This window comes from Echinops telfairi, unplaced genomic scaffold (assembly GCF_000313985.2).
Source record: "Echinops telfairi isolate 266 unplaced genomic scaffold, ASM31398v2 ScPeMD7_7458;HRSCAF=8496, whole genome shotgun sequence".
In the NCBI taxonomy this organism is placed as follows: Eukaryota; Metazoa; Chordata; class Mammalia; order Afrosoricida; family Tenrecidae; genus Echinops; species Echinops telfairi.
The window spans coordinates 33,277,056-33,302,610 of record NW_022111358.1 but is presented as its reverse complement, the minus strand read 5'-3'; the positions used below and the strand labels follow the sequence as shown (position 1 = coordinate 33,302,610).

Below are 25,555 nucleotides of genomic sequence, written 5' to 3'. Positions count from 1 at the left end.
TGTTACGTTCCCCTTGATCCTGCCCTACCAGGTCTCCCACACCCACCTCCCCACCAATTTGGATCGCTTGTTGTTCCCTTGTCCCTGGGTTTGAACCTATCTTCTTGCCTTGGTTTCGTCGTGCTAGTTTTGAGCTGGGTAGTAAATGCTTGCGTATATATTTTATCTCAGTAACTTCAAGATTTTTCTATACCTGTCCTTAATTGAAAGCTGGTTTGTGGGCCACAGATACATTCTTGGATTGCCTCAGTTTTACTGCATTGATTGACATATTATCTATATTTTACATATTATCTATATTTTATTTAAGTAACTTGGAAATTATAGAATGTAGGGGTCTCAGACTTTCTTGTAAACTTGGAAATGTGCAACCCTTTGTCATATAATTTAGATAAGTATAGTACTGACATAACTTGCTGTTGACAATCATGTCCCTTTTAGTTTGTTACTAGAACCCTTGCTTGCATAAAAGGAAAGAACTATAGAACCATATATAGGGTTGAAATCAGAATTTAAAATGGAATTACTCCCATTCAGATCTTTCTAGCGTTTATGTTGCTATTTAAAATTGAGCTTTTAAAAAATTATAAATTGGGGTGAGAAGTGTAATCTCCCAGCCCTATTTGATTCCCAGCTTGGAATAGAACTAGGTGAACTTAATTAGAGATAGCACTAAGTCAAGTGGTGGTTATGGTTCACTTCCTAGCTTTTGATGTTACTTTTAGATAACTCAGGAGCTCTGTTGAGCTAGGCACTAGGCTGCTAACCACAAGGTCAGCAGTTCATCAGAAAAAGATAGGCTCTTTGCTCTTGTAAAGATTTAAAGTAGCAATGGAGAACATCTGGCCACAGGCCTTAAAAGGCCTGCAAAATCTTTAATACCAGCTAATATCACACCTCACCAAAAAGCAGTTCCAGCCATCACTTTAGGGATGAGTAAATGAAATGTTTGATCAAATATAGCAAGCTAATTTTTGCTTGGTCATTTTGTGTGGCCTGAGAATGGTGTTATAAATATCCAAATGGCAGGGGGAAAAAGGCTCCCCACCTGATTGGAAACTCGAAGGAGCTGTTCTACACTGTCCTATAAGGGTTGCTCTGAGTCAGAATCAACTCAATGGCAATACGTTGGTGAGTTTGAGTTAGATGGCTCAGTTTTTGCTAGTTTCCCTCTGAGAAGTAAGTATCCCTCATGATTTTTGCTCTTATCTGGCGTGCTTCAGCACTGAAGATAGAGTTTATAGAGTACGAAGAGGTGACATTTTAATAATCTTTTATTGACTATCAAAGAGTCGACCGTAAAGAACATAGTGTTACAAGGCCTTATTTTTCACTTTCTGGGCTAGCAGAAATTACATATTTAGCTCTTCAAACAAAATTAATGATGTCCATCTATGAATTAAGTGGTTCATGTCATTACCTATTACGTGCAGTAGAAAATGCTGTCTCAATGACACCTTTGAGGATTCAGTATATGATTTCTTGTTTATTTCAAGATTGAAGGAGCTCTTAGTCTCCACATTTGTTAAATCATCCATGAAAGTCCCTTGTTGACCGGCTTGTCCTCTTCTAATAAAATATTTCCACTAACAGTATCATTCAAGATGATTTTAAGAAACTTAGAGCAAACACAATTCCAATTTTTGTTTGACACATTAACTAGCATGATGTAAGTGAAACCCTAAATTTGTGAGGAAAAACACTTCTTACTGTGGTTTAAATATGCCTATGGGAAGCATGTTTAAAACACCATTTTAGGGGAGAACATGTTTTTGTTAATGAAAATACAGTATATTCTTGGACCCAGCAGAATATTGTAAGTTGTGTATATGCTGTATGCATTGCACTGCTAATTGCAAGGTCAGCAGTTTAAACCCACCAGCTACTCAGGAGAAAGAGGAGGCTTTCTGTTCCTGTATGAAGATTTACAGTTTTGAAAACCTTGCAAGGTGTGTGTGTGGGTGGGGGGGTGGGGGGGTGGTATTCTACCCTGTCTCACTGGGTTATTGAGTCAGAACCAATTTAATGGCGATTCATTTTTAGGAATTATTAATCATGGAAGCAAAAGACCACATCTTTCTCCCATGAAGTGTCTGGTAGGTTTAAACCACCAATCTTCTGGTTTGCATCACCAGGGCTCCTAACATTCTATTAACCATATAAAAAGAATGACTGAATTAAGAGCCCTAGTGATACTTGGATTGCTAATCCCAAGGTCAGTGGTTCAAGCCTTAGCAGCTGCTCCCTGGGAGAATAATGAGATAATCCATTACTGGAAACATGCACAGCCTTGCAAATTTTATATATGGTTGTTATAAATTAGAATAGACTGACAGTGGACTGGGTTTGGATTTGGTCACATAGCCTTAAAAGAAATCTATTAAGAAAAATAAATAATGTTACAAAGCAGTCAACATTAAAATTTATTCATGTTATAATCACAAGGAAATGTCAGTGCTACATTTTGGTAACAAAACCATAGTTTTTTTGTTTTGTTTTCAAAACCATAGTGTTTAAGAATTTCTTTTATAACATGTACAAGCAGAAAAACTTCAATTAAAAGGTTCTGAAAATTGGCAAAATACAAGCAGGCTTCAAAAGTTTTGGGGGAAATGCAATTAATAAATAATGAAAAACAAACTTTTGGGAGCCTCCTTATATTTAAAAGATTTAAGAATTTATTTTTAGAACCTAGAAAATGCTTCAACTCCTATAATCTCAGAACTCAGATCCTGCACCACTCCCGACCAAATTAGAAATCCAAGTCGTCTTTAAGTTTCATCCCTACAACCTTACTCGTGTTCTTTTAAAAAATCATTTGTAGTTGAGCCAGTTCCACATCATGGCAACTTCATGTGGATTGGAGCATAGCTGTGCTCTATAGGGTTTTCATCATCTGACACACACACCACCACCCCCGCCCCCCCAAGTAGACTAACAGGCTTTCCCTTTTAAAGGTACCCCTCTTTTAACTTGAACCTCAGCAGCTGGGCACATTAACCATTTTCCACTGCCTAGGAACCCAGTGTTCTTTTTCAGCATGTAACATTAAGCATCATCTGAATGTTAGTTATATTCCTATCTTCTGTGGTTTTAAGCCTCATGTTATCAGAGTAATTCATTCACATTTTTAATACTAGGAGGGAAACCTGGTAAACAGCTTCTGTGGCTAGTTGTGTTTATAAAGAGGGGTGGGGAGGGAGGGTTAAGATGGTGAAGCCTTTACCCTTGTGATAATGTTTTGTGAGAGTTCTGGCAACTCATAGATCACCCTGGAGTTGTTAACTGCACCTCTCACTTTTGCTAGCACTGTTTTCTGCCATATTGCTCACCATTACAACACAGGGTGCTTTTTTGATACTTCCTTTAGGATGGGGCTTTCCTTTATCCCCCTTCCCACCCACACCTACACAGATCTTTGCGACATTATGGAATAGCTGCATGTTTACTTTCAACGGAAAACACTTTTTCCATATATATGACAATATATTTGTAGGCTTTAAAGCCTGTTCATAGGTTGAGGATTTCTAGTATTCCCTTATTACTGCTGTGTTTTAATTAGCCAATCTCCAAAATACTTACCTAGAGAGTTGCTGTTGCACAGGTATTTGGAAAAATACCTGTATAGGCCCTTTACCTGGGATTTTAGGAAAAGCTGAAAAAGTTGTTTATTAGTACCAACAGAAAAGTTCTTATGAACTGAATGCTTTAAATAATTTTATTTAAAAAAATAATTTTCTTTTCCTTTTGTATTCTCTAATTTTGAAACAAGTATTTAAAGTGCTTTGTGTGTGTGTGTGTGTCTGTCTGTCTGTCTGTCTGTCTTAAGCAAGAAACAATTTGGTTAAATTCAGAGATAACACGTCACCCTTTCTGACAATTCAGCATGTGTGGTGTTCTGAAACACTGTTGGAAGAAGGCTGAGGACTCGGGCCAGTGTTCTTTGTCCACCAAGGGTGACTAAGGTGGAGGAAGGGCCCTAAAACTGTCCTTAGTGATATAAATCCGCTTTCTCTTGCTTAGCTTTTCATCATTAGGGTTTATTTTGCCTAGCCAGTGTCGGTTTTTGAAAAAACGAGTTTGTAATGATCACCTTTTAGTTTTTAATTAGTCTTATACAATATTTGACTCTTCTTGTTGTACTGCAGTGTTTCCTCAAAAATTCAGGATTTGAGAAGAAGTAGAGCAATCGGAAGAAATAGGTTGGAAAGGGACATTTATTAAGGAAAAGCAATGTGGTTAGCTGTGATGGGGTAGTGGCATTAGCTCAGGAAGTGTATCGCAGTAGCCTAGCCCGGGAGTGATTCATAGACTGGGAACTGGTTTAGTAGCTTTAGCATTGAAGGGAATTTGCAAAATCAAGAGATTTTGCAGAATGAATGATGATGAAACTTGAAACACCTTTGCTACCTTTGATCTTAAGTATTATAAAATTAATGAATTTCTCTCCTTACTGTAATTAGAAACCAGTCCCCTGTCTGCCACAAATCAGGCATTTTTTGTCGCATACTGTTAGGCAATCTTTTCAGACCCTCTAAATAGAAAGCTTGACTAACAGTCTGACTTGGTAGAACAAATTCCAAATGCACTGTTCCCCTCACATCACATCTGGGTGTTTTTTGTTGGGGGAGGGGTGCCCCCTCATACTTTTTTTGTGTGTGAGATATATAAGTATTATATTAAAGTCATCGAGAGCATGAGAGATATTACAATAATACAGTCAGACATGTTACATGGTACCATTGCTCACCTCAGCCCAGCTTGGTGGTCCACGTGGAGAGAGGGGGAAGGGAAGGAGGGAAAGGGAACAAGGGAGAGGGGAGTGACCAGGGAGTGAGCAGCAAGGAGCTCAGAGTCAGAGAGAGCTCTATCGCCCCCTCATACTTTGATGATAGTTGGATGTGCACATTTTTCTTCTAGCTAAATATTTTTAAATTATTCCTCAAAATTAGTGGTGCCAGTTTTTACTGATATCAATAAGTAAAGCATGAGTGACTATTGCTTTGTTTGGATTTTTCCAATCTTGAAACGACACCTGAATCTTTAACACGGTGTTTAATCATTTTAACAAAATTCTAATAAGACTTCACATACCATGTATTTATTGGCCATTTTGGCTTCTGTGTAAGTTTCCTATTTGTTCATTTGTTGTCTTTGCTTGTGGTCTATCTTTGTTTGTACAATTTGTTATATCAGTAAGGATTTTTATCTGTATCTTTGCTCATGTGTTACAGATATTTTGTATCTGTACAAAATAGCTTACTGTTTAACTACTTATTGGATCTTTTATTTTATGCTGATTTCTTTTGGGGGGGTGCATCTTATTTAAGAAATGCTTTCCTGCTCAAAGTTCCTAAAAAATTCTTCAGTGTTCTAATGTTGACTTTTCATATTATGGAGTTGGAAAAGGTAACATGAAATATGGACAGACAAAAAAAAACTAAATTTACTTTTTCATGAAGTGAGTTGGATTTCAGTGTTATGTATTGTATTGTTTGTCCGTCCGTACTGATTAGAATGCCGTCTCTTGTAAATATCCAGTTCTGGGTTGGGAACCTCTGTATAGTGGGAATTCATGTTGCGGCTGTTAATTGTAAGGTCAACAGTTTGAAACCTTCAGCTGCTCCTAGGGAGAAAATATGAAGCTTTCTGCTTCTGTAGAGATTTGTAAGTCTCAGAAATCCCCACCGGGCAGTTTTACTCTGTCCTAAAGGGACGTTAGAATTGATTTGGTGGCAATGAGTTTGGTTTGGTTTGAAGTTGTGAACTTCTGTACCCTGTTGGACTGTTTAATCTATCTTTGTACCAGTTCTACGCTGCCTTAACTATATATAGCTTTCCATTAAGTTTTTATATCTGTCTCTTGATATCTACAAGTTCCCATCAGACTTTCTTCATGATTTCTCTGTTGATGGACCTTTTATTTCAAATTAGAAAACAATTTTTACCTCCTAAGAAATTAAATTATTTGTTATGGCATCAGAATAACACAAGGTAACTCCACCTATTGTCTGGTAAGTCTATGTGAAGGGTTTCATCTACATATGTGCCCTTTGATGATATAAGTCTTAGATGTTTTTTGGCACAAGTTAGTTTGTATAAGCACCTTTGGTATTTTAACACCCCATCGCCCACTTTCATATATGTTGTTGCTACTCTTGTATTTCATTCTGTTAATTTCATTCTAGGAGGCGAAGGTCAGAATGGAAATGGGCTGCAGACCGAGCAGCCATTGTTAGCCGCTGGAACTGGCTTCAGGCTCACGTGTCTGACTTGGAATATCGAATTCGGCAGCAAACAGATATTTACAAGCAGATTCGTGCTAATAAGGTAAGGCATGGGTGTGTGATTATTTCAATCCACCTGAAAACTATCACTTAATCACTTTCATTTCCCCCATTTCCTCATGCCCTTTTAGTTTAGCATCTGTTAACCCTGCAAAAGAGAAAGGTTATCATTAACTGATGCGGTGGTTTCGTTTGTTTAGAGTCTGCAGAGACAGAATATTGTACGAATTTGACATGAGTTAAGAAAAGACATACAAACATTTGACTACCTGGGCTAAAGGAGGCAAATTTAAAAACACAAAAACAACCCTTTACAATGTAAGTTGTTGGCTTATTTGTGGGCAAGTGGTGATGACTCCAGAGAGCTTCCATCTTCCTGCTCTTTTGTTTGCGACATTCCTTTTGGACGGCTCCGTTTGCTTTCTTAAGGAAAATAAATTTTACCCCTAAAAGATTATTCACACAGAACTAGACATTGATGATTAGAATTTATATTTTTTCAATACTTACCATACAGTGTTTATCTTTTAAAGTGCTATTATGCATAGCTTTTTCCCCCATGGAAAAAAACTTGGCAAAAGCCCTATGCATAGTTTTTGTGTGAGTCTGAGCGAAATATGCAGGGAAAAGAAATCTGTCCAACAAATATATTTTGAGTGCCTCACTGTACCAGGCACTGTTCTCTTGAGTGGAGCCATAGGAGTGAACAAAAAAATCCTACCTTCACAAGTTTAAATTCTTGTGAGGGTTTTTTTTTTGGGGGTGGGTGGGGGGGTAGCGTTGTTCATTTTTAAAATTAACTTGATGTGGTAGAACTCAGTGACTTAGTGGATGCATGGATCTAAATTAAGAATGTACTGCCTCCAAAAATAAGCATGACAGAACGATGTTTTTTTTAAGGTTCATATCTTGCCTTTGTGCTGATCTGTCTTGAGAAACAGCACTGAGAAGAATTTATTAAATAAATTAATAAGATGAGTTAAATGGTGACCAACTAACAAGATGATATATTTTTGTAAAGTGTTCATTGAGTTATATTTTAAAGAAAGTGCAATATCACAATGTGTAAGACAGTAACATAAAGAAATGCCTATGAATCCAAACCCCAATAACTTAAATGTGTGTATATAACAAAATGTTTATTATTTCAACCATTTTTGTGTATATAATTCAGTGAGATTAATTACACCAACCATGTTTTACAACACCACTATCCATTTTCAAATACTTTCTTATTCCCATAAACATACACTTGGGTGCCCCGAGTTGGAATCCACTTGATGGCAACTGGTTAGACAAAAATTCTGTTTTTCCCTCTCCCTAATTACTGATGAACACTAATACAGTTTTGTCTCAATGTGTTTGCCTGTTCTAGATATTTCATATAAGTACGATCATATAATATTTGCTCATTTGTATCTGATTTACTTAGTTCAGTATGTTTTCAAGGTTTGTGCTGTAGCATATATCAGAATGTCATTTTCTGACCGAAGAATATTCTGTTTTATCTATGTATCACATTTTTAAAATCCTTTTGTTAATGGACACATTGAGATTGATTCTGCAACAACATTGGTGAACATGCATCTGAGTTCTTGTTTCGATTCTTTTTAGTGTAAGAGGTGCTCCCCATCCACCCCAAAAAGATACATCATTCAGCTTACTGCAGACTGGTTCCATAAGAACCAGCCTGGGAACCTGGTGGACACAAAGTGTTCAAAATGCTCTGTAACCCTATTCCAATAGGGACCTCGAAGTCTGAAAACAGATTCGAAGGCAAAGGTACACTAAGTTTCTGCTATTGCTATTTAGCTCCTTCCCTCTTACTTAAGCAAGGTGGCTGTGTCGTTTCACAGACCAGTCCTTTGCAGGAAGACCAACTGACAGCTTGTAGTGGTGAACCAAGCCCTCCGTAAAGTCTATTAAAAATTCTAAGTATGTCTGATGCTCCAAATCATGTCCAAATCTGACTTAAAGACAGATAGTCTTGGGAATGGGCTAGACGCTGATGCTCACAAGTGCTGTGTTAAGAGGGTAGAGTCTCCTTCACCAAAAGCAGCAGCCCAGTCCCGAGGGTTTTCCTCTGCAAATTTATCTGCCAGGTGTGACATTTCAACCAATATATCCAAGGGCAATGATGACAATGTTATGCCAAGTTTGAATTTAACTCTGCCTCTTAGAAGTCAGTAAGAGTTATTTCTAGCATTAAATAAATATATATGGGGGAAGGAACACATGTGACATCTGTGGTATCGTGGGTTAGCCACTGTGCATTAGCTGCCTGTTGGGTGGCTCAAACTCAACTGCTCAGGAGAAAGATGAGGCTGGTAGTTTCCATCAAGAGTTACAACCTGAGAAACCGTGGTGAGCAGTTTAACAATGAACTCAATGGAAGTGGTTCAAGGAACCTACATTGTCTTTCTTTTTCTAAGGCATAACTGTTTTGTTTGTTTATAAATAAGTGGACCAATTATTCAAATCTAAACATCACACAAGTATGAAGAAGACTGTATCTCCTAGAAATTGTTTCTTCTTGAACAGGGATCATTACTCCTATACATAATGACAAACTGCTCTCAAAGACTTTTTTCCCCCTAATGAGCAACTATAAGAAAATTAATGTTAACATTGCTAGAAAGCACATCCTTAAAAGAAGGGGAAAGGCTTCCCCTCCACACTTTCACCCAAAGGCAAACTAGAATTCAACGACAGCTCACACTAACCATAGCTAGTCAGCTCTTGAAAAGGCCAATACAACCCATGCAAATCTCAGAGCATGATAGCAAATGACACCAGATAGCTTCTATAACATGCACAGTCAAATCTTTCTACTCCTAGATAGTAACACTTTTGGGTTAACAATATGGGCACAAAACTGCAGGGTAACTACCTCCCAGATTTTCAGAAATAGCCAAGGGGCTTTGAAAAGTTTCCCCACAATGCTCTGTCATTATTGCTAAGTGAATAAAGAGCCAAAAATGAAGTCGAGTCTTTTCTCACACTGCCAAAATACTTCATAAAGCATGCACCAGGAGCATAAATGTATTCATGCCCTTTGATGCAGTTAATGCTTTTCATGGCATGCTTTATAATACAATTTTCCTTTGTGAAGAAGAACTAAGGAAAACAAAATATTCATCACTTTTAGTGACTGTATTTAGTTTTTAAACTTCCCTCATGTGCTGTTGATAATTTTTAAAGAAGTTAGGACTTAATTTGTTCCCCTATCCTAGATTATTAAAATAAATTTTTTTGCCATCAATTATAATAACCTACTGAATACTTCGGGTGGTATTTCCATAAACCCATTAATGAATTAAAAAAATTTTTTTAAACAAAACAACCTTATCTTCAAGGTACTCTCCATAACACTTAATACGTTTGTCAAATCTGCGATTCCATTCTGGGAAACAGTTTTCAAGTCCATCTGTATGGATGGCTGACAGCACCTCCCTCGTTTCACCTCTTATACGATGTCAGGCTTTTGGGGTGGTGAGGTGGTGATGGTTTCTTGTACAGGCTTGATTGATTGTTTGCTTTGAGGGTCATAAGAATGGCACCATGTCTGGTCATCTTGGGAAACAAGACTAGGTCTTTCAAAGCACAGCATGTTCCCACTTGACGCTCTTTTTCCTGGTCAGTCGACATTTCATCTGTTCAAGGTTATCAGTCGATGTTTCACCTTTTTTGAAACGAGAAAACCACTTGTACACTTCAGTTTTTCCGCTTAGCGCTGTCCTTGTAAGCTGTATTCAACGTTACAACAGTTTCTGCAGCATTTTTCCTGAGCAGGAAACAAAATTTCACAGCTGCATGCTGTTCTCTTAAATTAACTGTCACCAAAAATGAGATTTGAGCGAAACTCCTTTTATGAAAAAATTCATTGTGACCAGAGAGAACCTTCCCGGGCGACGCCAGGTTGTGCACTCACAGCAAGTTGCTTGATGGTCTCTCAGCTCAGCGGTTCTCAAACTGTGGGTCTCGACCCCTTTTACAGGGGTTGCCCAAGACCATTGGAAAGCACATATTTATGATGGTCTTGGGAACAGAGACTGTTCCTCTATCCATCTCCAGGCGGGTCCACCCACATGCAGATATGCCCACATACGAGTACTGGGGTGAAGACGATCAACCATGCTACACCATGCTTCAAGACAAAATTTCATTTATTTGCCATTAGAAATAAATATTTCACAATATATAATTGCATATTGTTTTGTGATTAATCACTATGCTTTAATGATGTTCACTTTGAAATAATGAAAATACATCCTGCATATCAGATATTTACATGATCATTCATAGCAGTAGCAAAATTACAGTTATGAAATAACAACAAAAGTAATTTTATGGTTGGGGGGTCACCACAATGTGAGAAACTGTATTAAGGGGTCACTTCATTAGGAAAGTTGAGAACCACTGGCTTAGCTGATGAAAGCTCAGCCCAGCAATATTTTTCTGTTTTTTGGGGGTGGGGGTGGGGGGGTAGTACCCATATATATGCGCATATATATATGCATAATGGTCTCAGCTTGGGGGGTGGGCGGGTAGTGTATATATATACATCATGGTCTCAGCTTTACCTCAACTTCTTACCTGTAAGAAGTAGCTTATGTGTGTGTGTACTTATTTTTATCACAAACTCTAGCCACTTAGGTCCAAGCATCTACTCTTTGGGTTTTGTATTTGCCTGTACATATGCACACACACCTGCCAGTCTTTGTGGATCCCTGGTGACACACTGGGTGCTATCCTCATGACAGGAGGTTTATGGGTCTGTCTGACCCCATAAAGATTTAACAGTCTGAGAACCCTAAGGAGCAATCTCCTCTGTCCTGTAAGTTCACTGTGAGTTGGAATCAACTCAGTGCCAGTGGGTTTGGTTTGCTACTGGTAATGACACAGCTATCATTGTTAACCTTCAGTCAGATCGTTTCCCTCTTCTGCTTGACACTCTTCTCAGGCTTTCTGTCTGAGAATAAAATTCAGAGTCCTCCTAGTAAATCCCAAGGCCCCACAGTGTCTCTCCCTCTCACCCAGGGCAGCTCCCTTCACACCTTCTCACCTTCTTTGTATTCTATTCTCCCAGAATTCCACACACAGTCTGTTATGCCTGCTCCATCCTTTGCTTTTGGCTCTTCCCCCACTGTCCCCAAGACACATTTTTTTCAAATATTTGCTCAGTTTACTTTAACTCACCACCCAGTAGGAATTCGTGTCCACTCTGTAATCTACACACTGTCCATTATTTATGAATTTACCACCATATGTACTATATAGAAGCCACCCTGGTATCGTGGGTGACGTGTTGGGCTGCTAACTACAAACCACTAGGCTCTCCATGGGAAAAAGATAAGGCTTTTTACTCCTGGAAACAGTTTACCCTGGTAAACCCATGAAGGCAGTTCTCAACCTGGGGATCCCCGACCCCCAAACGACCCTTTCACAGGGTCACCCGATTCATAACAGTAGCAAAATTACAGTTATGAAGTAGCAACGATACTAATTTTATGGTTGGGGAGTCACCACAACATGAGGAACTGTTTTAAAAGGTTGCAGCATTAGGAAAGTTGAGAAACCACTGCCTTAAATGGAGCAGGCTTGAGTATTATGAATAGAAATGCTTAAGTGTTTGCTGGATTTTATGTTTAAAATCCTATATGTCCCCCAACCGGCAAAGTATTAACTTCATATTAATTATAACCAGAAGACTAAATTACTCCTTTAATAATTTATATGTGGGTAAGAAAGTCGGGACACAGTAGTCAACTTTCTACAAAAGAAAGACTTTCATTTATCCATTCACCGTTTTCTTAAAGGTATTGGGGATACAGGAGCAAATACCTATCCTACCTCATTTTTTAAAAAAAAAGGAAACTAATATTCCTCAAAGTTCTTATGTTCTAGTACTGGGGGACAGAGACCTGTCATCAAGTCAATGTCTGACTTATCGTAACCCACACCTGGATTCAGCCAACTGCTCTAGACCTTGGAATCTATGTGTGTGAAGTTTTTCTTGGGGATACTCATGTAGATCCAAGGCTGCTCATTTCTAATGTTTTCTTGGGGCTGTCTACTCAGGTGTTTTCTGAACCATGGAAAAATAATCCAGACATAGATCCTGGTTATTAAGGTACTTCCTAGCCTTTCTGTTACAAGGTGTCATAGCCATCCATTTTTGTGGTTTTGTTTTTATATAGTAAGCTGACTTAGTCTGCATTTGCTAAGCTGGGCCACATACCTATTGTAGGGAAGGGCCCATGGTTCTAAATTTATTTTCATAACTTTTTCATATTTCCTGTAGTGAATGTAAGATTTGAGTTGAAATTGCATGAGGATCTTAATCTGGAATCTTTGTTTTATGAGAAACAGGTACTTTGGGGCACTACTTTTTTGTTTTTTGGAGTTGTTGTTTTTTTTAGTTCTTGGTCTCTGATACATTACAGGGTGGTTCACTTTTATTTTGTAGTTTTGTTTGCTTCAATAAAGTTGATTGAGCTCATCATTTACAGTAGTTGCACTCTCAGATTGGTAATCTTTAAACTACAATTGTGATCAAGTTAACTAGAAAATTGCATAGGTGGCAATAGGGTATTAAATAGCATAATCTGATACAGATTCTAGCTTTTGAAAATCTGGGTGATAGGCGGCAAATAGTTGATAAGCCATTCGGATCAGAGCACTCAACTGATAAAGAGTTGTATTTCCCTCTTTATTAACTGTGTAAAGAGAAGTCTGCACCTGTGTCTTGTTCCTTACTAAATATTCATGGCTACTGCTAGATTGTTTTGTTAGCTTATCTCATGGGGAAAGCAAAGCAATTGCTTGTATGGTTTGTTTCTGAGCCCAAAAGGCAAGGCTCTAGCAAACTAGTCTTCCTTTCTTCAGCCCTTTTAAGATTGCCCTTGTTAAATGTGTGCTTTGTACCATTCACTTAACACTTGTTTCTTTCTGTTCCACAGGGCGTGGTAGTTCTTGGGGAGGCGCCTTCTCCAGAACACACAGCAGACTTCTTTCTTCCACTTAGTTCTGAGGGAAAGACAGATCATGGGACCGATAAACTGGTAAGTGTAAAAGAGAAAGGGGGAAATTTCAGTGAGGATTCAGGAGGCAGACCAGACGCACCATTTTATTTTCTGCAGCTAGGATCCCTGAAGGTGCCCTGTGGCACTGTGGGAGAAAGATAGGCAGTTTGATTTCTGAAAACATTTAAAGCCTTGAAATCCCTAAGGATCAGTTCTGTTCTGTGGGTTGCTTTAAGTTGAAAATAACCTGACAGATGGGGTTAGGGTTTAGTTGGGAGGATCCTTGTTTTAAACATTTCAAAAATCTAAATTCTTGAATTAGAGCAACACAAGATCCTTTTTGAAGCTACGCAGTTGATCTTAGAATTTTAAAGTATCTGGAGCTCTCCTGACAACACAGCCAGAGCAAATCAGGAAAAAGTATGACTCTGGTTCTGCCCCTGTTCTTACAAATTGTGTTAGTCCAGTCCCCTTGCATTTGCAAATTAACAAAGCTTGTTCTCCGTTCTTACAGACATTCTTGTCATGGTTAACAAATCGTATAAAGGAAGCCAGTTGTGGCCAGAGATAAATGTGAAGTCATTAATAGATTAGTGTCTCTTAACTGGAAAGAAAAATGGTTCTGAATAAATTAGAGAGTAAAATGTCAGGTTTTAGCACAAATCAAGTCTAATTGTAACATAAGTGAACGCAAATTGAAATGGAAGAAAATGAAACCTTATTCTTTGAAAAGATTGGTAAAGTTGATATACTACTAGCAAAACTGTAGAAGACAAAGAGAAAGCAGAAATTCTTAAATATGAGTAGTTCAGACCCATCCTTGGATGCAGACAACTTAGGGCCAATAAATTTAGCAGCATAGGGTAAATATCCACATTCCAAAAAGACAAATTACGGAAACTTCCATCAAACAAATGTAATGATGCAAATAGCTTTCTATTTATTAAATAATTTGAATTCATCTTAAAATATTCCCACAAAGAAATCTCCAGATTCAGGTGATTTCTCAAAATACTAAGAGAAAAGGATCTTTTCCCAACTGGTGTTTATGAAGCCAGGATAGCTCTAATACCAAAATCTGGTAAGAGACAGTGGACAAAATCAACATTGATTTCGGGGCGGGGGGCATTATTCTTTGTGAACACAGAAGCACAAATCTCAATAAAAGTTTAATGTATCTTGAGCCAAGTAAGTGGGTTTTATCTGAAGAGGGCAATGGTTTGTATAGCATTCAAAAGTGCACTTAACTGTGTTAACATAAAGGAAAGAACCATGCAAACATCCCAATGGCTGCAAAGAAGGTAACTTAAAAAAGTCATTACAATTAGGCAAAGTTTTATTATTGTAAAAACTGCCTCTAAGTTTTTAAAATCTTCTCTCAACTTGATAGAATTCATATGTAAAATCTATATGTAACATATTTTTGGTGAAAGATGGTGCATTTTGCAGACACTCAGGAACAAAGTTATTTTTTAACCTCAGTATACAGACCGGAAAGTAATTGTTTCCAACGTGTTACTGAAAAGTGAGTGGCTTAAAAGAACAGAAGTGTATTATCTTGCCATTTTGGAAACTAAGCTTGAAATCAAGGTTGTCAGCAGGGCCATGCTCTCTCCATTTCCTAGCAGTCCTTGACATTCTTTGGTTTGTAGACGCACCATTCCAATCTCTGCTTTTGTCATCACAAACTTGAGTTCCTCCGCACCTCTCCTGTGTACCCAGCCCATTTCCAAATACGATCATGTTCATAGGTATTGGTGGTTAGGATTGAAATATATCTTTGAGAGGAATACAGTTCCACCCATGATGGACAGATGGCTCCTTTTTACATGTACAGAAATTAAAGCTGAAGAACAGAATTTTGGAAGTAGAATTTTCAGACATGTATTCACTGCAGGTTAACACAGTGTCCTGGTTGTGGCACTAGCTTGTGGAAGGGGCTAGTATGTCTTTCGTGTTGGTTCTGACACAGCGACCCTGTGTAGAATACAATGAAACACTACCTGGTCCTGAGTCCATTGTTTGGGGCACTGTGCCAGTTTACCTTGGCCGAGGGCCTTCCTCTTTTGCTGCCCCTCTACCAAGCATGATGTCTTCCCCAGAGACTGGTTTCTCTGGGTAACATATCTAAAGTACATGAGACAAAGTTTTGTCATCCGTTCTTCTAAGGAACATTCTGACTGTAATTCTTTTAAGACAGACCATTTGTTCCTTTTTGTAAAATACTTTTACATCTCTCTCTTATACTCCGTACATTCATCCAGTGTGTCAAGCACATTTTCACATATGCCGCCATCATCATTTTCAAAGAATTCTCTTCCCACTTGAGCTCCTGATACCAGCTTTCCATTTCTTCCCCCTCCCTCCCCTGCCCGTGATAAATTATAGATTATTATTATTTCCTTATCTTACATCGTCCTCCATCACCCCTCACCCACTCTGTTCTTTTGGCAGTCGATGGTACTTGCCTTATTCTTGGCCAACACCATAATTCAAATTAAGTTTTAGGTCTTTCTTATTCCGCATCCACCTTTCACATTCATATGAGGTGATTGAAAATACCATGGTTTGGGTCGGTGCCACCTCAGTCCTCAAAGCTCTCTACCATCAAGTCCGTACTGACGCACAGCAACCCTCGAGGACAGGGTAGAACTGCTCTTGTAGATTTCTGAGACTGTAACTCTTGCTTCCTCTTTCTCGCCACTGGGGAGCCACTTACCTTGGTGGTTTCAAGCTGCTAACCTGAGTACTTTAAAATGTGTGCTTCTATTTTACATCCTTCTTTTTATTTTTTTGTAAAGTAAGTCCTGTGGACCCTGGCTTGGGGGCTTCAAGTAAGATCAACCACATAACTTGCCCACTGTTTTCAGTCCAGTCAGTTCAGACTCACTGCGACCAAGTAGAGTAGAACTGCCCAGAGGGTTTAGAAGACTGTAACCCTTTTTTTTATAAAAAAAAAAATAAATCATTTTATTGGGGGGTTCTTACAGTTCTTATAAAAATCCATACATCCATTGTGTCTAGCACAGTTGTATATATGTTGCCATCGTCCATTAAAAAAATCATTTTATTGAGGGCTCTTGCCGCTCTTATCAAAATCCGTACATACATCCATTTTGTCGAGCACCTTTGTACATATGTTGCCATCATCAGTTTCAAAACATTTTCTTTCTGCTTGAGCCCTTGGTATCAGCTCATTTCCCCCCCACCCTCCCTCACTCCCTCATGATCTCTTGATTATTTATATATAGATACAGATATTATGTCTTGCACCGATTCCCTTCACCCACTTTTCTGTGGGAAGGCTGTAAATCTTCACAAAAGCAAGCTGGCCCCTCTTCCTCCCACAGAGGGGCTTCTGGGTTGGGACAGCTGGCCTTTCTGTTTGCACCACCAGGATCTCTTCTCCCCCTTAATTTAATCTAGTTTTTCTTTAAGGGGCTTTTAGAAGCACTTAATTGATGTTACTAAGGACAGTAATCCGATAGGTACCCGCTTTCCCTGAATAATAAATTTGAGTCTCTTGCTGTGTTAATCATTTTATTCCATGTGTCTGGCCCTTTCAAATCAGGTGAACATTCCATTCTGCAACCCCCTTTGATATACCTCAAAGATTGTCCTAGGTCTCTGCTTTGGAGAGACAGTAGATGACAGGCACTCTGTCTGTCACCCCGTCACCTTTTCTACTCTATGCTCTCAGGTTGTGGGGTACTTGTACCCATGGAAAGAGCATCTGAACACAACATTCAAAGGGAAGCTTCTCTGATAACGTCTGCTGCTTATCATAGAGCCTTTCATTCTTATGCCCTTGTTCTAGCTTCCTATTGGATGACTGATAGTGAGCCTTTCTGCCATTTTCTAAAAAAACGTTAAGGATGTGAACTACTGTGGTAGTAATGATAAAGTTTAGATTTCTATGTAGTTTTAACATTTCTGAGGCATTATCCATGTTGCTGTACATGATTTATTACTTGTTACTGTGTTGGCACCCTTTTGAAGTAAAGGGTAGGAAGGGTTCATTGTGTTAAGGCAATATAAATCTATTTAAGAAGAAGCTTTAAGTTAAATGATGTTTGTGAGTTGTGTTGTTGTCTCACATCTATTTGAAAATATGAACTAATATTTTAAACTCTTTGAATGCAAAATAGTCTCTTGCATTTGCGAAAGAATGTTAGTTGTCCAAATGCCCTACATTTGGTCTAACTGTGATTGCAGGATTTCCCAAGATCTGTAAGCAGATCCTGCCTGACTTTCTGGTGTGGCCTCACATGGCTGGGATTTGGCGCAGGGCCACTCTGGAGTTCATGGCATTAGATCACTGGGTGTTCTTACTCTTGACAAATATTTTTGCTAAAACTTTTTTTCCTACTGACTTCAGTTTTAATTAGGAGACTAAATTACCCCTAGAAAAATTCAAGTGCTTCTCTAAAATAAGTAAAGTTCACATTAAAAAATAACTATACCCAAATTGACCGCAGTGTATCATGTTAGAAAACAGTGCTATTCAAATTTGTGTCTCTATGGGCACAATAGAAGCTTGTATCCCTTGTTAATTGTGAGCGATGATACCATTGGGGTTTTTATTTTTATTCTTTAGACTTGGTATAAGAAAATTTTCTTTTGAAGTGAGATTTTGATAAAGAATAGAAACATTTTGTTTTGTCTTTATATAGTTAATTCTTTCATCCCTAAAAAAAATTAATTGATGGAAAAGCAATTCATTACTTACACATGGTACCTTGTAGAAACTCTAGATATATAAATCATACTGTCGTCAAAATTGTATGCAGAAACTAGGTCTTATAAAGCTCTTTAAGATCTGCTTGTCATTAAACAATTGAAATTTTCATGTTGCATGAAAGTTGTATAATTGTGCCTCAGACGCTGAATATTTAGGCTTTCAATAGATACCATAGCCACAGCCAGCTTTAGAAGACTTTTGAGTACTGTATATACCCGAGTATAAGCCAACCTGAATCTCAGCCAAGGCACCTAATTTTACCACAATAAGTGCATTAAAAATGTGCTGAAAAACTCGGCTTATCCACGAGTATATATGGTACTTAGAGAGTTACTCCTTTAGGATCAATTTCCAGGATTGAGTAAACAATTGGTGAGAGAATCTGAACATCTTTTAAGTTCTTGCTACCGAAGACCCCAGAAAAATCAGTGTAGAGTTTAAGGCAGTGAGCCTTTGCGCCAAGTTTACCCGAATTTTGATGGCATTGACTTAATACAATTGTTCAACATGCCTGTGCCGCTTTCATTTAGATGGAGAGTATCTCTCAAGGAAAACTGAACATTTTCCCAGTGCATTGCAGCATCCTAGATGATTAGTCTGTTTGCATACTGCAGTCATATTGGATAATGTATACGCATAGAACTTTGACATTACCTCTTCCCAATCTGTGTCATATCTTGATACTTGTCTCAGTGAACTAGACTCACAGTGGTCTTTGGTATTTCCTCTTTGGGATATGCCGATCATATAAAATGGAGCAGTCCTGAGAAGTAGAATTTCAACCTCAAAATAGTAATTTTGAAATGTACTGATAACCATTGCAGGAATAAGACAAACTTCAGAACATCCCAGAGTCAGTTTGAGGAGACAGCTGAAGGATAGTTGCATGTGTAATTTTATTGCCTTTACCTCGGAGATTTCAAAAGACGGGCGTCTAATAACTACTCCTGTCCCTCCTGAGGCTACTGCTGTTGGGTGCGGTGGAGCTGACTTCAACTCAGATTCAGCCCCAAGAGACCAAGTAGAACTGCCTGGAGGGTTTTCCTGACAGTAATGACTTCTTAGGGATGCAGAGTAGAGTGCCAGGTCTTTCTCCTACAGATCCACTGGATGGATCTGAACCAACAACTTTTTTGGTTAGTGACAGAGTGCTTAACCATTGCACCACAAAGGGATCTTCTTTGGGGGCTAGTAAGATATTAGACATTTGTTTAATAATGAAATTTAAACCTTTCCTGGTTCATCTCTGTCTCCATTTTTATGTTCTTAGCTTACATATGTATAGTCTAAAGATAATAGTTACTACTTGATGATCATTCACTGTCTACAAGTCATTCTGACTCAGTGACCCTGTAGGACAGGCTAGAACTGCCCCATCATTTTCCTAGACTGTAACTCCTTTAAAGGAGTGCAAAGTCTTGTCCTTCTCCCAGAGAGCAGCTGATGGTTTTAAACTGCTGACCTTTCGATTAGGGGCCACTCTGTGACATCAAAAGATCTCAATATAGTCAGAGTGCACAAACAGGTGCATCACTTATTTACTGAGATTTTGTTACTTTTGTATTCTTCTTACATAGAAACACACTCCCCACGAGTGGTTTTTAGAAAACAACTTCCTACATACTGTGAAGTAGATCGGAACTACATTTAATTTCCCCACTGGTGGTTTTGATTTTGAAGTTTGTGTGTGTGTGTGTGTGTGTGTGTGTGTGTGTGTATCCTTGTTGACCAATAGTTGAAGGCTTACGTTGCTATGTCATTGCAGTCATTTCTTTGTCAATAGACATTTGTTACTTAATTCAATATGTGGGTTTCCTTCGTCCCCAAGAAAAAGCTAATTCCATTTAATTATCTTTTCATCAACCATGTAAGTTGGTATCAGCAATTGTTACTGCTTCATGTAAATGAAATGTTGCTGCTTTTCAGGGAGAAATGATTAAATGTTGATTGGTATTTTTCTATCCCTTGCTCAGAGTGAATCTGTTTCTCAGCCACTGGAAAACCATAGTGCCCCTGTCATTGGTCATCCTTCAGAGTCCTTGTCTACCAAATCATGTGGAACATTGAGACCTGTCAATGGAGTCATTAACAAGTAGGTTTGATCTTTCCTGCTTCTTTGTTACGCTCAGTAAGCTTAATAAAGGTGAGCTTGGGACACTTGTCCCTAGCCAGGACTCTGGTTCAAAGGAAAAGAATCTTATCACTTGTTAGCATTTTGTTTATATCTTTCAGTAGCAAGTATATTTCAGTGAATATACTTAATGTGTTCCCCTTTACTTAAGAAAAGGCAGACCATTATTTTGAGTCACTATTTGCTGGTTCTAGTCTTAGAAGAATTACAAGTGTTTACAGAAACACCTGTACTCTTAACAGATGAGATACCTAAGTGCTGTATGCAAATATACTTTAGCAAAAGTTCAAGGAACTCTTCTACAAGTGAGCAATAGATGCACATCCCTAAAAGTCAAATTTCATAGGAGAATAGGCCCTAAGGCAGTGGTTCTCAACCTTCCTAATGCTGTGACCCTTTAATACAGTTCCTCTTGTGGTGACCCCCAGCCATAAAATTATTTTCGTTGCTACTTCAAAACTGTAATTTTGCTTCCGTTATGAATCATAATGTAAATATCTGATATGCAGGGTGTATTTTCATTGTTACAAATTGAATATAATTAAACATAATTAAAACAGGGATTAATCACAAAACAATATGTAATTATATATTGTGAGATATTTGCGTTTTTCGATGGTCTTAGGAGACCCCTATGAAAGGGTTGTTACACACACACACCCCAAAGAGGGGTCTCGACCCACAGGTTGAGAACCGCTGCCCTAAGGCATTCATTTACATTTGTAAGCATCATAATTTCTCAGCAGTTGCATATTTCTAGAATTTCATGCTTTGTTGTAAACTAGAACTCATCACCAGAACTTGAGTTTATTGAAATTTTTGCTTTTCACACGTAGGCAGTTAGGGTTTCCAAGTGGAGCCTCACAGAAAAGTGCAGGGGCCAAGGACACCTAGGTTATCCGAACTTTCTTCTCTTGAATGCTTGTGTATGTCTGAGCTTTTGCAGGTAGAGGAGCTTGAACCAGTACCTAGAGCAGGGGTCTTCAAACTTTTTAAACAGTGGGCCAGTTCACTGTCCCTCAGACCCATTGGAGGGCCGGACTATAGTTTAAAAGAAAAAAAAACTCTGAACAAATTCCTATGTACACTGCACATATCTTATTTTGAAGTAAAAAAACAAACAGGGCAAAAACACCCGGCGGGCCGGGTAAATGTTCTTGGTGGGCCACATGTGGCCCCTGGGCCGTAGTTCCTCTGAGAAGTAAATACTTTTCCTTCCCTTTGTGCAGTCTTCCGCCTGTCTTGGCCGACCACATTCCAGGTGATGGTTCTGATGCTGAGGAGCAATTACATAAAAAGCAACGACTGAATCTTGTTTCTTCATCATCTGATGGCACCTGTGTGGCAGCCCGGACAAGGCCTGTGCTGAGCTGTAAGAAGCGACGGCTTGTTCGACCAAATAGCATCGTTCCTCTTTCCAAGAAGGTCAGTAGCAGTGAGCTATAGTCATTGTCGACTGGTGAGCCTGATGCTCAAATAGAGGTACTGGTCTCCTGCCACCTTGGTAGATTTAACAAGGGTTTTCCAAACTTGGCTAACCATCAGTGTTTCCTGGGGAATCTTTGGGGAAGGCGGAGAGGGATGCCGTAGGTTCCTGGGCCCTATTTGGTAGAGAATTCTATAAGTGAATTGTATAAGGCTATTTGGGTAACCCTTCAGCCAGGTTTGGAGACGGCTTACTTTGCACTTTAGGAAGAGAAGTGTCTAAGCAGAACCATGAACACTTTGAAGGCGAGGTATGCCTTCCCACTTGAACCGTTACCACTGAAAATCAGAATTTGAAATGCTTTGCTCTAGATTTAGAAATCCCCATTAAAATTTCTAAAAGGATGTTACAGACAAATGTTTGTCTTCACAGAGAAAAATGGAGATTGATGCACTAATACAGGGAGCGTTTAAGTTGATTGCTTGCTGATTCTTGAAATTAAAGAATTGACTTTATTCTAAAACTAATGAAGTTATATTGTTATTAAATACTCTTAAGTCAGCCCTGACCCATAGTGACCTGATCCACAATAGAAAGAAACACTGCACAGTCCTAAAATAATACTCTAGCAAAATCAGTACTGTGCAGGGGTCAAGAACAGTGACTTCGAAGACAGTTAACTTAGATTTGAGTCTTGGTCTTGTCATTTAGTAGTTTTGAGATTTGGAGCCTGTTAATCCCTCACCTCCACCCCTCAGATAGCTGATAGAATTAAGCATTAAATTAAATTGTATGTAATGTGCTTATTGGAGTGTCTAGTTGATAAGTTCTTAAAATTCTTAGTTCAAAGTGGCTGTTATTACTGCTTTTATTTTTGTTCCTTCAATCACTTTAGCAAATATGTATTGAGATATCTCACACAATGAGCTAGATCGTTCTAGGTATTGGGAATAAAACACAAAAACCCAACTTCTTACTCGTGAATTACTCTGATGGAGAGAGATAGAAAGTAAACCAGTAAGTGAAGTGCCCAGAATGTCTCATGGTAGTAAGTACTGTGGAGAAAACAAAGTGCTGGGGAATTTAAATAAGAAGTATAGGGGTTCCGCCTTGAGGCAATGAAGCTCTAAAGGTGTGAAAAACTCAGTATAATGAATAGTGAAGGTAGAAGGAAACTAGGAAAGTGTGGTATCCTGGAGGGCAGGTGGGAAAGGGGAACATTTTTTTTCTCAGAGGAAGGTGTGATATTGTCTGTGTTGGGTAGGCAGATAAGTTAGATGAAGACTGAGACTTGACCACTGGCTTCTGTGAGCCAGCCCCAAGGTCTTTGGAGACCTTGGCAAACAGTTTTATTAGCGAATGGGTAGGGAAATTGAAAGAGCTGTTATATAGACAGCTCTTGCTATAATGGAGATCAGAGAAATAGCCTGTTTGACTAAAAGACTTTTTCTTAATTTGGAAGCTCCTCATTTTCTGATGAAGAAACTGGATGATAAAGGAAAGGGGGAAATTGCTGGAATAATTTGAACATTGGATTTATATGATAAACCTATTTCATTCTGGTATACAGTTGTATCATGTTATATTGCTCTGAGCAAGTGAGAATCAGTACAAATTGCAGTCTATTCCTCAAAACCAATTGCTATCAAGTTGATTCTGACTTAAAGCTACCCTATAGGCAGAATAGAGCTCTCCCATTGGTTTCTTTTTTTTAATCGTTTTATTAGGGGCTCATACAACTCTTTATCACAATCCATACACACATTAATTGTGTAAAGCACATTTGTACATTCATTGCGCTCATCATTCTCAAAACATTTACTCTCCACTTAAGCCCCCAGCATCAGGTCCTCATTTTTCCCCTCCCTCCCGGCTCCCCCCACCCTGATGAACCCTTGATAATGTACAAATTGATTATTTTGTCATGTCTTGCACTGTCCGAAGTCTCCCATCGCCCACTTTTCTATTGTCCGTCCCCCAGGGCGAAGGTCACATGTAGATCCTTTTAATCGGTTCCCCCTTTCCACCCCACCCTCCCAGTATCGCCACTCTGACCACTGGTCCTGAAGGGATCATCCGCCCTGGATTCCCTGTGTTTCCGGTTCCTATCTGTATCAGTGTACATCCTCTGGTCTAGCCAGATTTGTAAGGTAGAATTGGGATCAAGACAGTGGGCAGGGAGGAAGCATTAAAGAACTAGAGGAAAGTTGTATGGTTCATCATTGCTATGCTGCACCCTGACTGGCTCGTCTCCTCCCCGTGACCCTTCCGTAAGGGGATGTCCAATTGCCTATATAGATGGGCATTCATCATTCACAGTGATACAATTTTTACCTGATCCCTTCAGCACTTCGCGATCACACAGGCTGGTGTGCTTCTTCCATGTGGACTTTGTTGCTTCTGACCTAGATGGCCGCTTGTTTGCCTTCAGGGCTTTAAGACCCCAGATGCTATATCTTTTGGTAGCCGGGCACTATTAGCTTTCTTTACCACATTTGCTTATGCACCTGCTTTGTCTTCAGCGATTGTGTTAGGAAGGTGAGCATCATAGAATGCCAGTTTAATAGAACAAAGTATTCTTGCATTGAGGGAATACTTGAGTGGAGGCCCAGTGTCCGTCTGCTAAATTAATACTAAATTGATACACATATATGCATATAAATTTATTTCCATATCCTCATATATAAATATGTTTACATATGTACATGCCTGTATTTAGACCTCTATAAATGCCCTTTACCTCCTAGCTCTTTCCTCTATTTCCTTTTACTTTCCTCTTGACCCACTATCATGCTCAGTCTTCATTTGGGTTTCAGTAATTCTTCTTGGTTACATTACCCTTGGTCACACCCTACCAGGCCTCCTACACCCTCAAGGAATCTAATTTTACCACAAAAACTGCATTAAACGAGTGCTGAAAAGCTCGGCATATACATGAGTATATGTGGTACTTCACATTATCTTTTCTATTTTTCCATGAACTTTGGAAGCTACTGTTAATAACACTTTCTCCCCACCCCGCTAAAAAAGGATAGGTCCTCATATGTATTTTTAAGCTCAAATATCATTGACTTACCTACATTTTATAAGTGATCTACATTGCATGCCAGTCCAAATACAAAACTCACTTTAGAGTTTACTGTGTTTTATGACTGGAAATCTGTCAGGCTCGACTAGCATTCCTGGAATTAAAATATGTCTTACTAGTGAGGTGTGTACGTTCAGTATAGTAACACATTTCATTTTGCTCCTACAAGGCAGTTTTTATATCATTGCAGCAATTAGAACAAGTGGTTCAGTTAGAGAAGTGGTTCTCAAACTTTCTAATGCCACGACCCTTTAACACAGTTCATGTTGTAGTGACACCACCCCCCACCCCAAACCATAAAAAAAAATTTTTTTTTGCTACTGTTATGAATCTGGCAACCCCTGTGAAAGGGTCGTTCGACAACCCCCCCACAGGTTTAGAACCTCTTGAGTTACAGTAACTTGTTGGAAATAAGAATGAGACCTATCAGTAGATAATGAAAGAGACCTTGAATGTCCAAACTGTAAATTTGGATTTTAACCTTTAGGTTTTGAGCAAATTATTTTTCAGGAAGGTAAATCTGGAAGTCACCTGTGTTTATGGTGACTTGCCACAAAAGAGCCTGGAGACAGAGCGAAATGTGATGGCCTCAAGAGCCCTAAAGCTCTGAAGACATGCGTTTTAATGGTCTTCCTTGGGAAAATTATTCAGGCTTGGTGAATAATACCAGGTTTGGGAAGGCAGAACCTGGAGAATGGAAGCAATTTCATTGTAACATTAGTACAGATAATAACAAATTTATTATTTTTCTGTTTATTTATTGTGCATTTATCACTCCAGAGGTCTTATGTGAGAGACACTAGAGAAAAGCTTTACCTAAGTTAAGAGAAAAATTCCATGGAAAGCTTCCCCCCCCC

At 38.8% G+C, this 25,555-nt stretch overlaps 1 protein-coding gene across 4 annotated transcripts in view; it reads left to right on the top strand.

The window, feature by feature from the left end:
- KANSL1 (KAT8 regulatory NSL complex subunit 1) overlaps positions 1 to 25,555 on the top strand; it is a 188,546-nt gene that overhangs the window by 126,122 nt on the left and 36,869 nt on the right. For all 4 annotated transcript variants that reach the window (XM_045299629.1, XM_045299628.1, XM_004707253.2 and 1 more), the window contains exons 3-6: positions 6,189 to 6,330; positions 13,250 to 13,351; positions 20,027 to 20,145; positions 21,414 to 21,609. In XM_045299629.1, the coding sequence (XP_045155564.1) occupies positions 6,189 to 6,330; positions 13,250 to 13,351; positions 20,027 to 20,145; positions 21,414 to 21,609 (559 nt within the window). The remainder of the gene's footprint in view (positions 1 to 6,188; positions 6,331 to 13,249; positions 13,352 to 20,026; positions 20,146 to 21,413; positions 21,610 to 25,555) is intronic.